The sequence below is a fragment of the Salvelinus sp. IW2-2015 genome, linkage group LG31, assembly GCF_002910315.2.
Source record: "Salvelinus sp. IW2-2015 linkage group LG31, ASM291031v2, whole genome shotgun sequence".
Lineage (NCBI taxonomy): Eukaryota > Metazoa > Chordata > Actinopteri > Salmoniformes > Salmonidae > Salvelinus > Salvelinus sp. IW2-2015.
Genome location: NC_036870.1, coordinates 25,324,596 through 25,342,108, shown reverse-complemented (window position 1 = coordinate 25,342,108; position 17,513 = coordinate 25,324,596). Strand labels below are relative to the sequence as shown.

At 41.5% G+C, this 17,513-nt stretch overlaps 1 protein-coding gene across 2 annotated transcripts; it reads left to right on the top strand.

Annotated features, from left to right (window-relative positions):
* The first annotated feature begins 2,489 nt into the window (after positions 1 to 2,489).
* dazl (deleted in azoospermia-like) lies at positions 2,490 to 16,919 on the top strand. Of its 2 annotated transcripts, none has more exons than XR_002876144.2 (10): positions 2,490 to 2,575; positions 3,461 to 3,583; positions 4,010 to 4,101; positions 4,193 to 4,244; positions 4,357 to 4,423; positions 4,707 to 4,846; positions 9,964 to 10,044; positions 10,334 to 10,384; positions 10,700 to 10,806; positions 15,177 to 16,919. XR_002876144.2 is itself a non-coding variant. In XM_023975839.2 (10 exons), the coding sequence occupies exons 1-9, from the start codon at positions 2,573 to 2,575 to the stop codon at positions 10,782 to 10,784; spliced, it is 654 nt and encodes a 217-aa protein (XP_023831607.1). In that variant the 5' UTR covers positions 2,490 to 2,572; the 3' UTR covers positions 10,785 to 10,806; positions 15,177 to 16,919. The 2 variants fall into 2 exon arrangements, 1 of the variants encoding a protein (XP_023831607.1); XM_023975839.2 differs by having other exon boundaries at positions 10,740 to 10,806.
* The last annotated feature ends 594 nt before the right edge of the window (positions 16,920 to 17,513 follow it).

The window sequence follows — 17,513 nt, the reverse complement described above, 5'->3', positions numbered from 1 at the left end:
CAAAAAGTACCATCTTTGTCCCCATATGCAGTTGCAGTTTCTTTGGATGATGACATGTTGGATGGGTGGGGTTGGGGGAATGGGATGGGAGATTGTGGGTGGAGGCTCACTTCCTTTTGGTTATTTTCCCTTACGTACTAAATCTATTATAACTTTTTAGCTCTGTAATGATCAAAATGATCAGTACTTTGTATACTGAACAAAAATATAAATGCAACATGCAACAATTTCAAAGATTTTCCTGAGTTACAGTTCATATAAGGAAATCAGTCAATTTAAATAAATTCATAAGGCCCTAATCTATGGATTTCACATGACTGGGAATACAGATATGCATCTGTTGGTTACAGATACCTTTAAACAAAGTTAGGGGTGTGTATCAGAAAACCAGTCAGTATCTGGTGTGCACTGTTTTCTCTGCTACTGCACGGCAAGCGGTACAGGAGCGCCAAATCCATGTCCAAGAGGCTTCTAAACAGCTTCTACACCCAAGCCATAAGACTCCTGAACTTCTAATCAAATGGCTACCCAGACTATTTGCATTGCCCCCCCCCCCTTTTTCTACGGTGCTGCTACTCTGTTATTATCTATGCATAGTCACTTTAATAAGTCTACCTACATGTACATATTACCTAAATTACCTCGACTAACCGGTGCCCCCGCACATTGACTCTGTACCGGTACCCCCTGTATATAGCCTCGCTATTGTTATTTTACTGCTGCGCATTAATTATTTGTTACTTTTATTTGTAACTTTTTTAAGGTATTTTCTTAAAACTGCATTGTTGGTTAAGGGCTTGTAAGTAAGCATTTCACTGTAAGGTCTACCTACACCTGTTGCATTCGGGCATGTGACAAATAACATTTGATTTGATAGAGTTCATCAGGCTTGTGTCCTGTGGAGTGTTGTCCCACTCGTTTCCAATAGCTGTGCGAAGTTGCTGAATATTGGCAGGAATTGGAACACGCTGTCGTACACGTCGATCAAGAGCATCCCACACATGCTCATTGGGTGACATGTCTGGTGAGTATACAGGCCATGGAAGAACTGGCACATTTTTAGCTTTGTTTCAGAACATTAAATCCTCTGGCAATTCAATTGCACACTCCCTCAAAACTTGAGACATCTGTGATATTGTGTTGTGTGACAAAACTGCACATTTTAGAGTGGCCTTTTATTGTCCCAAGCARAAGGTGTACCTGTATAATGGTAATGCTGTTTAATTAGCTTCTTGATATACCACACCTGTCAGGTGGATGGTTTATCTTGGCAAATGAGAAATGTTCACTAACAGGGATGTAAACTAATTGTGTGGACAAAATTTGAGAGAAATACGTTTTTTTGTGCCTATGGAACATTTCTGGGATCATTTATTTCAGCTCATGAAACATGGYACCAACACTTTACATGTTGKGTTTTTATTTTTGTTCTGTGTATTTATGTACGGTACCTTAAAAAAAAAGTTTACAGGTACATATATGTGGAAAATAGCAAATGGAAAATAATAAATGGAAACTGAATTAACTGAATTAACTGAATATGAAATTATGTTAATTTCCCCCCCCCCCACCACACTGAAAATAATTTCAAAAATTACAATTATTATAATCATTTATTTGTTGTAATGTTGTAATAATGGTGTTATAATTCCATAACATTCCCACTGGGGTCATGTATGTATGATACTTTAAATATAAGTTTAACCTAACAACAGCTCTAGGATCAGATTACTCTACCTACAATCCTGACCTGAACCCTGCATTAGAGGGATGATGAATATCTGACCCTGTTTTCAGGGTCAACTACCTGAAGCTGAGGGTAATTAGCAAAGGCTGGTAGGTAAATAGCACCATCTGGTAGTGATCAGGAGTATGGCAGCGAGAAGGCAGAGAGATCGCTAACCCCCATGTGAAGACCATTAATTCACCAAAACGCGAATACTGTAGTCGGACCCTTCTCTGCATGCCACTCTATCTGCTATGCATGAGCAATACCAATATGTGGCAGCTCGATTTATCCTCATCTGACTCTGATTTATATTTAATCAAATATGGACTTGATTGCCATTTCTGTCATATTGTGATTTTTTTAATAATGKAGCTGTAGCTGGATGGATACGTATACTTTTACTTTCCACACATTTTAAACAGCTACATTCTTGATCGTTGTGAAACTTACCTCATATCGCATCTCATAACAGAAACACTTCCCATTTTTGTATCACACCATTGATTCACATTTGGGAGGGGGTTGTAAACTAGGTTCTCGATATCAGACGTCTTTATTTATCAATAAAAGTGTATACCACTAAATATTGTAAATCTTTAAAAGATAGCCTACTGTTTTTAGCAAAGTTGTAACTAAATGACCCGTAAAAAACATTATAGATCATAAAAACATTCGGAAAAACACCCCTTGTCTACTTTTTGAAACATCCCAATTAGGTTCAGCAAGTGCGTTGGGCGTGACTTTTTGACAGTCATTAGTTTCAACTTTTTTTTTCGTGCACTTGAAGCGGGGAAAGTTTGCGCGGCAGTGTGTTTAATTTATTCTGTTTTAACGGTTTTAGAAATGGTGAGTATTTAGCTAAGTCTGTGTTTTGGCAATGATCCAACCACAATATTTATATATGTTAGTGAACAAATGAATGAATTGCCCGGCCTCTACTACGTCTAGTGAACAGTTTGCTGAGACGCAGATAATGTTAGCGAACTGATATTTTTATAGCTGTCCAATTTCTCGCACAAGCGAGCTAAAGTTCCCTGACTTTAGCGAACTTGTAAACTACAAGTGTAACATTTCTAGGTCATTATCTAAAAGACTAACTAGCATGCTCGATTAAAACCAGCTGATATGCCAGTTTATTACAAGGTTAACTATGTTTATAGCTAAGTAGGTAGTTGACATGGCTAGCTGCCAGCTCTGGTGATGGTGGTTGCCTCGTGCCTCCTAGTCTAGCTAGCCAGGGCCCTGGCACTAAAATATAATCGTTCATAAGCTGTCTAGGCAGCTAGTTGATATATCGAAGTTGTAGTTAGCACAGATTATTACAAATTTGTTAGAACTAATCAGTTTTTCTATTAAGTGGTTGGGAACTAGCTACCTAGCCGGGAACTGTCGGACAATATCCTGATTGCTGAACTATAAGTGGATTGTGCTCATGATTGTCAACGATTTCCCGCTTGCCTTTTTGAAATTCTATTAGAGTGAATGAGCTCATCCAGGATATTAGCTAGTTAACGCCTTTCATCTGTGACTGAACTAGCTAGCTAGGTCAGTAGAATAAAGTTATCTGATGATTGACGCCTACTCTGGTACTGGCCACAATGGATGCCTACATTAGTTGGCTAATATCTTTCAGCTAACTTCTTCAGCAGGCTGTTGTGGTTGCTTATAGAAAAGTGCCAGGCAAATGAACTAGTGACCAATTAAATATTTACTTTATTCTCTTTATTCCAGGATATTCAGAAACAGAGAGATGGATTTCAGACATCCCTAAATTTGAAGCTGTCAAATGGTTATATTTTACCTGAAGGTAGAATGACACCAAACACACTTTTTGTTGGAGGAATCGACATGAAGGTGAATAACTAACTGCTATAGTGTATATTCTTGTGTTCTTTCTGCTGGCATTTCCATTTTCGAATATTTTTTATGCATACTTTTATTGACTTTTTAATATTGATTATTTTTTATTTACATTTTTTATATTTTGATATTGACCACTGCACTGAGCTTGCAAGTAAGCATTTCACTGTACCGTTGACACCTGCTGTATCCTGTGCAAGTGAAAAATAAACTTTGATTTGATTACTTATTATGCAGAGCCTCCACATGGGGAAGTCTATGATTAAGTGTGCTTTGGAGGGGGTGAGAATATTTCACTGGGATAGTCTCTGTTCATTTGGCCTGCTCACTGGAATTAAACTGATCCTTAACCAAAAATAATTCCCTAATGGATACAATAAAGTCAACAGCTAACTTGCTCATATGGCCCTTTTTTTTTAGGTGGATGAGAATGAAATCCGGGACTTCTTTGCGAGATTTGGCGCGGTGAAAGAAGTGAAAATCATCACTTACCGCGGAGGCATCTGCAAAGGGTGAGTCCCAAATTAGTAGGCTGTAGTCAAGGCAATTGGATCCATCCAAATAAACCTTGCCTTATATGGAACAATGTCATTCTTTGTGTAGATATGGATTTGTTTACTTCAATGAAGATGTCGACATCCAAACCATCGTTGAAGTAAGAACCATTTATTTAACATAATGCATCTTAAATGGAGTCAAGTCTTTAAAACTTTGCCTTCATTCTAATCACAAGCGAATGTTTCCTCTTCACCGTGTTTACTCTGCAGCAACAGATCAGTTTTAAAGGACGGAAACTGAAGCTGGGTCCAGCAATCATGAAGGAAAGGAGCTCACGTGAGTGTTGCTTCACTTGTGTTCATTTTTTAAATCTGTGTGTTTTTAGTAGCTATTTGACCTTGTCTTTTGTACTCTATTGCCACTGCTGAAGTCTGGGTTGTGGCTAAACATGTTCCAGGTCAACTGCATTGCAGATGTTGCATAGCATCAACCAATGGTGGCGTGCCAGGTCATCGACTGCAGTCAGACATCAAAATTGCTACATCAAATGATGTGGTTAGCTGACCACATCAAAGCATTGTGAGATCTGGCATTCTGTTTATTTGTTTGCCCCGCCCAGGTTCCATGCCGTCTCACRTGGTTGGTCAGGTCCCCTGGATGAGCCCCTCCCAGTACATCTACTGCACCTGCTGCTCTCCTATGGGAGTGGGTGTGGCTCAGCCCTCACCTGTACTCAACGGGGGCAATCCCTACATCCAGGTAAGGCCCTGTCATCACCCCAAAGCCACTGGCTGTGTCCCAAATGACACCCTATTCCCTATATAGTACACTACTTTTGACCAGGTCCCTGTGTGCCTTTAAGAACACAGACACTGTTGCAAGATGGCGCCAAAGAACATGGCTAATGTTTTACATTCTTTTAACCAATTGTGCTATTTTGTTAGTTTTTTTGCATTTTGTGTAACTTATTTGTACATAATGTTGATGCTACTGCCTCTTATGACCGAAAATAACTTCTGGACATCAGAACAGTGATTACTCACCTTGGGACTGGAAGAAACTTTTTCCTTTAACGAGTCCGACGAGAAGGATATACTGCTTTCACTGGAACAGGCCCAGATCCCCGTAATTTGCTTGAAGAAAAGACGTAGGAAAGGGGGCCGCAAATCATGCTGCTTTCTGAGAATCGCTAGGCGAGTGAGTAAACTCCCACTGTCATCCGTTGTTCTTTGCTAAAGTGCAATCATTGGAAAATAAAATTGATGACTTAAGATTATCCTACCAACGGGACATTAAAAACAGTAATATGTTTCACCGAGATGTGGCTGAACGATGATACGGATAATATAGAGCTGGCGGACTTTTCCATGCACCTGCAGAACAGAGAAGCTACATCTGGTAAGACGAGGGGTGGGGGTGTGTGTCTTTGTCAATAACGGCTAGTGCGCGATGTGTAATATTAGGGGAGTCTCGAGGTATTGCTCGCCTGAGGTAAAGTACATTATAATAAGCTGTAGACCACACTATTTACCAAGAGTTCTCATCTATATTATTCGTAGCTGTCTATTTACCACCACAGAACAAAGCTGGCACTAACACCACTCTCAACCAACTCTATAAGGCCATAAGCAAAGAAGAAAATGCTCACCCAGAAACGATGTTCCTAGTGGCTGGGAACTTTAATGCAGACAAACCTAAATCAGTTTCACGCCCCCAAAAAATCCAGCATGTCACATGTGCAACCAAAGGAGAAAAAAATCCTAAACCACCTTTACTCCACACACAGAGATGCATACAAAGCTCTCCCCTGCCCTCCATTTGGCAAATCTGACGATAATTCTATTCTCCTGATTCCTGCTTACATGCAAAAACTAAAGCAGGAAGTACCAGTGACCCCCCCCCCCCCTCAATACAGAAGTGGTCAGATGATGCGGATGCTACACTACTGTACTGTTTTGCTAGCTCAGACTGGAATATGTTCCGGGATTCATCCAATGGCACTGAGGAGTACACCACCTCAGTCTTCGGCTTCATCAATAAGTGTATCGYCGACGTCGTCCCCACAGTGACCGTACGTACATATCCCAACCAGAAGCCATGGATTACAGGCAACATCCGCATCAAGCTAAAGGCTAAAGCTGCCTCTTTCAAGGAGTGGGAGACTAATCCGGACGCTTTTAAGAAATCCCGCTATGCCCTCAGACGAACCATCAAACAAGCAAAGCGTCAATACAGGATTAAGATTGAATATTACTACACCGGCTCTGACGCTTTTCGGATGTTGCAGGGCTTGAAAACTATGGACTACAAAGGGAAATCCACACACGAGCTGCACAGTGACGCGAGCCTACCAGACGAGCTAAATAACTTCTATGCTCGCTTCGAGGCAAGCAACACTGAAGCATGCACGAGAGCACCAGCTGTTCTGGATGACTGTGTGATAACGCTCTCGGTAGCCGACGTGAACAAAACCTTTAAACAGGTCAACATTAGGAAAGCTGCTGGGCCAGATGGATTACCAGGATGTGTACTCAAGGCATGCGTGGCCCAACTCAAGTGTCTTTGCTGACATTTTCAACCTCTCCTTGACCGAGTCTAATACCTACATGTTTCAAGCAGACCACCATAGTCCCTGTGCCCAAGGAAGCGAAGGTAACCTGCTTAAATGATTACCGCCCCGTAGCACTCACGTCAGTAGCCATGAAGTACTATGAAAAGTTGGTCATGGCTCACATCAACAGCATCCTCCCGGATACCCTAGACCCACTCCAATTCGCATACCACCCCAACAGATCCACAGATGATGCAATCTCACTCCACATTGACCTGTTCTACCTGGACAAAAGGAACACCTATGTGAGAATGCTGTTCACTGACTACAGCTCAGCATTCAACACAATAGTGCCAACAAATACCTCCCTCAGCAACTGGATCCTGGACTTCCTGACAGGCTGCTCCCAGGTGGTAAGGGTAGGCAACAACACTTCTGCCACGCTGATCCTCAACACTGGGGCCCCTCAGGGGTGTGTACTTAGTCCCCTCCTGTACTCTCTGTTCACCCACGACTGCGTGGCCAAACACGACTCCGACACCATTAAGTTTGCTGACGACAATGACGAGACGGCCTATAGGAAGGAGGTCAGAGAACTGGCAGTGTGGTGCCAGGACACCAACCTCTCCCTCAAAGGCGGGCCGAACAGGCCCTCATTAACATCGAGGCTGTTGTGGAGCAGGTCAAGAGTTTCAAGTTTCTTGGTGTCCACATACACAACAAACTATCATGGTCCAAACATACGAAGACAGTCGTGAAGAGGGCAGGACAAAACCTGTTCCCCTTCAGGAGAATGAAAAGATTTGACATGGGTCCCCAGATCCTCAAAAAGTTCTACAGCTGCACCATCGAGAGCATCCTGACCAGTTGCATCACAGCCTGGTATGGCAACTGCTCGGGATCTGACCATAAGGTGCTACAGAGGGTAGTGTGTACTGCCCAGTTCATCACTGGGGCCAAGCTTCCTGCCATCCAGGACCTACAGTTGAAGTTGGAAGTTTACATACACCTTAGCCAAATACATTTCAACTGAGTTGTTCACAATTCCTGACATTTATTCCTAGTAAAAATTCCCTGTCTTAGGTCAGTTAGGATCACCACTTTATTTTAAGAACGTGAAATGTCAGAATAATAGTAGTCTTTTATTTCTTTCGTCACATTCCCAGTGGGTCTGAAGTTTACATGCACTCAATTAGTATTTGGTAGCATTGCCTTAAACGTTTGACCCAAGTTTAAATTGTTTTGGGTAGCCTTCCACAAGCTTCCCACAATAAGTTGGGTGAATTTTGTCCCATTTCGCCTGACAGAGCTGGTGTAACTGAGTCAGGTTTGTAGGCCTCCTTGGTTGCACATGCTTCTTCAGTTCTGCCCACAAATGTTCTATAGGATTGAGGTTTGGCCACTCCAATACCTTGACTTTGTTGTCCTTAAGCCATTTTGCCACAACTTTGGACGTATGCTTGGTGTCATTGTCCATTTGGAAGACCCATTTGCGACCAAGCTMTAACTTCCTGACTGATGTTTTGAGATGTTGCTTCAATATATCCACATGATTCCCCTTCCTCATGATGCCATCTATTTTGTGAAGTGCACCAGTCTCTCATGATGCTGCCACCCCAGTGCTTCACGGTTGGGAGGGTGTTCTTCGGCTTGCACGCCTCCCCCTTTTTCCTCCAAACATAACGATGGTTATTATGGCCAAACAGTTCTATTTTTGTTTAATCAGACCAAAGGACATTTCTCCAAAAAGTACGATCTTTGTCCCCATGTGCAGTTGCAAACCGTAGTCTGGCTTTTTTATGTCGGTTTTGGAGCAGTGGCTTCTTCCTGGCTGAGCAGCCTTTCAGGTTATGTCGATATAGGACTCATTTTACTGTGGATATAGATACTTTTGTACCTGTTTCCTCCAGCATCTTCACAAGGTCCTTTGCTGTTGTTCTGGGATTTGCACTTTTCGCACAAGTACGTTCATCTCTAGGAGACAGAACGCGTGTCCTTCCTGAGCGGTATGACGGTTGTGTGGTCCCGTGGTGTTTATACTTGCGTACTATTGTTTGTATAGATGAACATGGTACCGTCAGGCGTTTAGGAATTGCTCCCTTGGAGGTCTACAATTTTTTTTCTGGGGTATTGGCTGATTTCTTTTGTTTTTGCCATGATGTCAATCAAAGAGGCACTGAGTTTTAAGGTAGGCCTTGAAATGCATCCACAGGTACACTTCCAATTGACTAATGATGTCAATTATCCTATCAGAAGCTTCTAAAGCCATGACATAKATTTCTGGAATTTTCCAAGCTGTTTAAAGGCACAGTCAAGTGTATGTAAACTTCTGACCCACTGGAATTGTGATACAGTTAAATAATCTCTGTTAACAATCGTTGGAAAAATTACTTGTCATGCACAAAGTAGATGTCTTAACTGACTTGCCAAAACTCTAGTTCGTGAACAAGAAATGTGTGGAGTGGTTGAAAAACAAGTTTTAATGTCTCCAACCTAAGTGTATGTAAACTTCTGACTTCAACTGTATATAATAGGCGGTATCAGAGGAAGGCCCATAAAATTGTCAGACTCCAGTCACCCAAGTTATAGACTGTTTTCTCTGCTACCGCACGGCAAGCGGTACCGGAGCGCCAAGTCTAGGACCAAAAGGCTCTTCAACAGCTTCTACTCCCAAGCCATAAGACTGCTGAACAATTAATAAAATCTCCACCGGACTATTTACTTTGACCCCCCCCCTCCCTTTTGTACAGTGCTGCTGCTCGTTGTATATTATCTATGCATAGTCACCTCACCTACATGTACAAATTACCTCAACTAACCTGTACCCCCCGCACACTGACTCAGTACCGGTACCCCCTGTATATGGCCTCATTATTCTTATTGTGTTACTTTGTATTTATTTTTTACTTTAGTCTATTTGGTAAATATGTTAACTCTTTTTGAACTGCACTGTTAAGGGCTTGTAAGTAAGCATTTCACTGTAAGGTCTACACTTGTTGTATTTGGCGCATGTGACAAATAAAGTTTGATTTGAAGATGGGCTTGGATCAGTTCACACTTTTGGACTAATAGTGGTCCCAAAAGTGCACCTGCCCACCATGTTCAGTAGGCAGACACTGGACGTTGCAAATAGAAATGTCCTGAATAGAGCTGACGGGATTCCTTATTCTAGATATCAGAGGCATGTTTTTTTTCTATATAACATTCCACAACGCTGTGCTCTGCTAAACATGGCCCAAGAAAACTACACAAGTGCTCCTAAAATTACACCAGATTGACAGACTATATATATATATATATATTCGTTTTTTCCCTCTTTTCTCAGCCTTACTCATATAACGGCCTTCAAGGAGTCATGATGCCACAGATGCCCATGAGCTACTCTCAAACCGCCTACGCGTACCAGGTAAACACATACTTGTACAGGCAGGGAACGTATTAATAAAACAACTTTTTTGTCCCCTGGAGAAAACACGCAATACAACATGACACATTGAGCATCAACAATTATAATATACTAAACTAATATACATGCGTTAAATGCTAGATGCATAGACCACCCACATTCCTCTGACATACTGTACCATAGCATGATCGACAGTCCCACCTGCTTCCCATATTCCCAGTGGAGGAATAAAAGGATGCTTATGTGTTCCTGTATGTCTGACCTTTGACCCCCTGCTCTCCTCTCCCAGTACGCCTCACCACACTGGACCGGGGAGCAGAGGACACGGCTTGTCAACCAGGTGACGCTCACGTCTTCTGAATGACTGTCTATACCTTTTGGTTACTGTTAAGTATGCATGACCAGATATGTCATTTTATTTGAACTGATTGGAATGTTTGTACCGTCTGTATTGTCGGCTGGTCAAGTAATGGCCTCTGGGTGGCAGTGTTTGGCAAAGCTTATATTGTGTTGGTGTGAGTCCTTTGAGCGCACAAACAGTACCATCCGCCAGTCTGTATCAGTAATTCATGTGTAGGCTAAGGATGACTGATTTTCTCCAAGGGTGTTTTTGTGGTAATAGCTCCTGTGTTAAGGTTCACTGTGGTTGTTTCAGCCGGCTCATTATTTGATGTGATGTGGTGCCCCGTTTCCAGAACTTTGTGGACTGTGGAGTCCAGACTCTGCTGACTCTGCTGTAGCACACTGACCCTCCTGTACCAGGTGAGCACATACAAACACACACCCTGACCCTCCCAGTGTACCGGGTGAACACACACCCTGACCCTCCCAGTGTACCGGGTGAACACACACCCTGACCCTCCCAGTGTACCGGGTGAACACACACCCTGACCCTCCCAGTGTACCGGGTGAACACACACCCTGACCCTCCCAGTGTACCGGGTGAACACACACCCTGGCCCTCCCACTAGGGTTGTCAACGACAAAAGAAAACCTTGGTTGACCGAGTCATCCTGTTCTTTTGATCAATCGATTGGTCTTTTTTTAAACTTATTTTTCCATATAGACAAACACCCTATGTGTTTGAATAAGACCAACTACATATGCACCTAGATTGACTGAAGCTTTGATTAAATAATTAAGACACACAAATTACTCAGGGCCCGATGGTCACACTGTTAAAAAATAAACTAGGGTCTGTGTGACTGGCGCACGTTGTCGCACTCCTCCCTACTGCAGTGAAAAGGCACCACAGCACAGGAAGTGTTTATTGCGCTCTCTGTGCTGAAGCTGCTACATCATTTCAGCCATTTAGTTTCTTGTCTGACTGAAAAGTTCTGTTACTGAAATCCCTAATTTGTTTAGGAAAAACATTCCCTCAACCCTTGCTCTCTTTACGTGAAACATGTAAGCATCGCATGCATGTGACCAATAGGGCTCCCGAGTGGCACAGCGGTCTAAGGCACTGCATCTCATTGCTGGAGTCGTCACTACAGGCCCTGGTTTGAAATCGGCTGTATCAAAACCGGCCATGGTTGGGAGTCCCATAGGGCGGCGCACAATTGGCCCAGCGCTGTCCGTGTTAGGGGAGGGTTAGGCCGGTGTAGGCCGTAATTGTAAAATAATTTGTTCTTAACTGACTTGCCTTGTTAAATAAAGGTTGTTTTTTTTTAAATAAAAAATGGGACTGACCTATAGCCTATTAATCACATCAATTAATTGGCTATAACAAACTCCCAACACAGTAACACGTGACAGCAAAATGGATGCAGAGGATGTGAAAAATAAACTGGAAATGGGCGAATGTTTACTGGTTGCTCAGGGGAAGTCAGATCTGTGGAAGACATTTGACTTAGTTGTGGAAACTACTGGAGATAAAGAAAAAGCAGGGTATAGGATGGAGGTCGACCGATTATGATTTTTCAACGCCGATACCGATTAATCAGCCGTTTTTACATATGAAATAATGACAATTACAACAATACTGAATGAACACTTTTATTTTAACTTAATACATAAATAAAATCTATTTCGTCTCAAATAAATAATGAAACACGCTCGATATGGTTTAAATAATGCATAAACAGTGTTGGAGAAGAAAGTAAAAGTGCAATATGTGCAATGTAAAAAAGCTAACGTTTAAATTCCTTGCTCAGAACATATGAAAGCTGGTGGTTCAATATTACCGGGAAAGAAATATTAGGTTGCTGTAATTATAGGAATTATGACGTGTCGACTATTTCTCTCTATARCATTTTGTATTTCATATACCTTTGACTATTGAATGTTCTTATAGGCACTATAGTATTGCCAGCCTAATCTCAGGAGTTGATAGGCTTGAAGTCATAAACAGCGCTGTGAATCAAGCATTGCTAAGAGCTGCTGGAAAACGCAGTAAAGAGTGAATGAATGCTTACGAGCCTGCTGCTGCCTACCACCGCTCAGACTGCTCTATCAAATCATAGGCATAATTATAATATAATAATCGCACAGATACGAGCCTTAGGTCATTAATATGGTCAAATCCTGAAACTATCATTTCGAAACTGAAACGTTTATTCTTTCYGMGAAATACGCAACCTTTCCGTATTTTATCAAACGGGTGGCAACCCTAAGTCAAAATTTTGCTGTACATTGCACAACCTTCAACGTTATGTCATAATTATGTAAAATTCTAGCAAATTAGTTTGCAACGAGGCAGGCGGCKCAAACTGTTTAATATACTCTGACTCTGCGTGCAATGAACGCAAGAGAAGTGACACAATTTCCCTAGTTAATATTGCCTGCTAACATGAATTTCTTAACTACATATGCAGGTAAAAAAATATACTCCTGTGTATTGATTTTAAGGCAAAAGATGTTTATGGCTAGGTACATTCATGCAACGATTGTGCTTTTTTCACGAATGCGCCCTTGTTAAATCATCACCCGTTTGGCGAAGTAGGCTGTGATTTGATGATAAATTGATTATATGCAACGCAGGACAAGCTAGTTAACCCAGTAATAGCCTCAACTATGAGTAGTTAACTAGTGATTGTGAAGATTGATTGTTTTTTATAGGATAAGTTTTATAGGATAATGCTAGCAACTTACTTTGGCTCCTTGCTGCACTCGCGTAACAGGTGGTCAGCCTGGCACGCAGTTTCCTCGTGGAATGCAATGTAATCGGCGTCCAAAAATGCTGATTACCGATTGTTATGAAAACTTGAAATTGGCCCTAATTAATCGGCCACTTCCTCTAGTATAGGAGGAAGTGTTGCGTGAGTATTGTGTGCCAAACAGTTGCTGTTAGATTACAATACTTTGTCTGACCATTTGGAACAGTGTAAACAACACTAAGTAAATAAGTGTACCAGTCTGTTCTAATAAAAAAAATATATAAAGCCTTTATTACAGCAGACAGAAAACAGGCTAATTATTCAAAGCTTGCTTTGTTATTTAATTTTAAAACAAAAATACTTGATTGTGTTTCAAAGCATGAATGCTCTGATGGCATGAACGAATGATTGATACAATAGCCTATATATTGAAATATAGACCTAAGTAAGTTACGGTATTAAGACTAAACAGGATGTGCTCCTACAGCTCGCTGGTGGCTATACAAGGCTGTTATACAAAGCCTACTAATGATAACATGTTATTATGATCATAATAAATCCTAAATCAATCATTATTACAGCATAGCAAAGATTTAAAAACAAATCTGTGAAATTGCTTTATCCGGCATTTTGCCGTTGCATGAGGCTTGGTGTTCATGGAATCAGTAAGCTCTTAAACAAACACTCAAACAGGCAACAGAAGCAAGATCTGTTTTATTTCTGTAGATATATATGAATTATTTATAAAGCCAGGCACATTTTAAGTTGGGCAATTGATTATAGACCTAATTTAAGTTGGTTTCCTCTCCTCAATTTTCTTAGACAATTAGGCTAAGTCAAGGGCTGTTCCTTCTCCGCTGCTGCTGCCTCCGTCGCATTGTTCTCAATCCCAATATGCTGGTTAACTTTGCTAATKTGCATTTAGCAACATAGGGAAAGGCGCCGATTCTGCGGCGCACTGAAGATTATATTTCAGAACCGCGGACAGTGACCGTATCCAATGCAGGAAAAAGCGCATTTGTTATAAAATATTAGATTTGTTACTGTTGCACCATTTATTTTTACCAAATATAACCATATACAATTCCAGTATCACATGTCTTGTTGATGGACTGTGCCATCTCTACGGCCTCCGCAATGGATTAGTCCACCGAGACAGGTGCGAGTCAGACAGGTGTCCTGTGCACCATGATTTAAATATTCTTTTTTATTGCTACTGCTCGACTAAAGAAATCTTGGTCAGCCTATCGCCCAAACAATCGACCACTCGACTAAATGTGGTCAGGCCAAGTGAGCACACACTGACCCCCCCCACCCCCCCGCTGTACCAGGTGCTCATACACACACTGACCCCCCACCCCCCCGCTGTGCCAGGTGCTCATACACACACTGACCTCCCGCTGTCTTAGCCCTTTCTATACATCTTTCCTTTCTCCTCTACGATCTCTGACCATCTCCCTTGTTCTTACAACTGTTCTCTACCTCTAGTCTACAGTGATTTCTTCTCACAAAGATTTTAGTATTTAGTTATTGTGGTGTTCAGTGCTGATTTGAATGCTCAAAGTGAATTGTCTGCTTTTTTTTTTTAAAGAAGCAATGTCTGTAGATTGTCATCATCCATAACAATCTGTCCATCCTGAAGAACCTTCTATCCTCTTTCCTCTCGTTGTCAGACTGTGGACAGTCCTAGTATCTCAATTTGTCTTCCCGCGATTACTCGCTTCTTTCTCAACTGTATTGGAGGAGATGGACCCAAGGTCATTCTGAATGCAATTCGAGGAGAGAGAATGCGAGGAAGTGAGAAGACCAATTGAGATACTAGAACTGTCCAAACAGTCTGACAACTAAAGGAAAGAATCGCCTACTTCTCAACCCATTGGCTTGGACGGTCAGAGGGGAGGGACATCTGACCGTCTCATCCAATGGGTCTTGAGAAGGTGAGAGGACGCAAGGAATCAAAAAATGGAATTGAAAAAGCCCTATAATCCTAGCTGATGGTTTGCTGAATGCTTGTCTGTTTTCTGTCCACCACAGGGGGTGATGTGTGCCAATCTGCACTATGACAAGATGACATCCTGGCCTTTGGAGCGCTAGAAGCAACAGAAACTTAAAAAATATACATTACCTGGATGCTTTCTCTCCCTGACATCCCTCGCTCGCTTTGAGACCCATTTTAACACACCGACCGTGGCGGCTCAACACTTGCACCTGATGGGCGTTGCCACTGTGACTGCTCCATGATTGGCTTGGCTAGGACCACGGTCCTGGGGTTTAGACCGCTTTTAAACCACCTCAACCACTGTCACGCAGGGAAGAGAGGAAGTAATTTTGGTGCTTCAGCATTCTCATAACACAAGGCAATGTGTGGTGTCACTTTTTATTTTTTCCTTTGTGGTTTTTGTTGGGTTTTGATTGTCCCAAACCAAAAAAAGKCTTTTACGCTCACCTGTGTATATTTTATATTTTATTTTTTACTATTTATGTTGAAATTATTTTAATGTCGGTTTGTTTGGGTTTAAGCTTTTAGCGGGGCCTCTCTGTACATAGATTTGTAATACAGTAAATTAATCTTTAGAATAGTGAGATCGATTAACTTTCCCTTTATTAATTCACGTTCCATCCCCATTCTCCTTCCATTTAAGATAAACTAGTGCGTTGAATTATTATGAGGGCAGCATTGGGCACAACTCTAACACATTTTTCAGGTACTATTTTTTTTGTTCCTGTCTTAATAAGCTACTTTAGTCACCATTTTATTTAGTTTTCCATCACTGAATTCCAATTGCCTGCCTGCTTTTCTGTTATGAGGGGTTTATTGAAAATATTTTTGTTTATTTAGATTTGGGATGCACTGATATCTTGAGTGTTGCTGTTTCCAAAGTTATGGATCATTTTATTGTGGCACTGGTCAATGTTTCTTAGGTTACGTCCCAAATGGCACCCTGTTCCCTATTTAGTGCACTACTTTTGACTAAGGCCCTGATCAAAAGTAGTGAACTATATGGGGTGCCATTTGGGGAGTTGGACTTGGACTGTTCCAGCTCTTCCTCTTCCAAGAGGAAAATCACTGTCAATTTCCCCTGAAGGTGTTGATAAACTACTTTTATAATGCAGCCTGGGTCGGGAAACCTGTTTTTTTTATTCACTCAAATTAAGGACATAACTAAAAGCAATGTGTTCCATCACTACAGTTTGAAGTTCACTTTATTGAGAGAAATTGTTGCTCTGATTTTTGTTCAGTGTGTTTTATAAGTTGTTTTTTCGAGATGGTGTCATTTATATTTCATTAATGAAAACCCTGATGTAATCACGTTTCAGACCGCTGGGTTAACTGGGTGCATTTAAATGGGATGACAACATTTGGATACATCGGGTCATGGGTGGGATTTCATATCAGTAACCATCCAGCGGTTTGCCCAGGTGTATATGGACTAGATCTCTTGGTTTACTTTTCTTTGTCAAGTCTCCTGCTGTTACCCATGCTGTTTTGTACCCAAGCTTGTTTAAAATGGCACCCTATTGCTTACAGTGCACTACATCTCTGGTCGAAAGTAGTGCACTATAGGGAATAACATTTGTGATGTAACCTAGCCATTGATCTTAAAGGAATCTAATCATGTTGATGGGAATATGATGGTTAGAGCTTTTCTAGATCACTGTACTGGTTTAAGTTGGGTTCTTGTTGAGGTGTTCTTGTTGAGGTGTTCATGTTGACAATTTAAGGTTTGGTTTTTGTTTAAAAAATATATATATACAAATAAATTTGAATTAAGTAATCACCGTCGTACTTTACTGAAAGCTGTAATTGTTTCTTGACTGTTATACTGTATACCATCAGTCCAATTTTCAAGTGGACATTTCTCCCCCAGTTTCAATCCATGACCCTTGGAGCTTTATTTCCCAGATGAGTCCAGTTTCTGAAGTATTTTTCTGTCTTCACTGTGGACTGGTTGCCATCTGAAATTGGTTGTTGGTCAAGACCCAGAGTGTGATCCAAAGAGCAGACATGCCCTACAATTCCTTTATGGTCAAAGCTAAATTGATGTATGAAGCTGGACCTAACTTAAGTCAGCTTTGGGGAAGGTACGCTGTTTGATCTATTCCACACAATTTGTGACCCGGGGTGGTTTTGTTAGTGCAGACTTAGCAAAATGSTTAGCAACATAAACTAGCATTTATTATCGGGCAAGTTCAGGTTAGTCCTTCCCTGATTTGGCATACACCCCAAAAGTGGCTGCTGGTTGGTCACAGCTGCTTTTCTGTCAAGGCAAATCAGACTCTTCTGGTCACAGACCATTTTGTCAGACAGCAGTATGCTGGTGTACCTATGCTCCCTGTACCTGCCCCCTTCACAGACAGACTGCTCTGAGT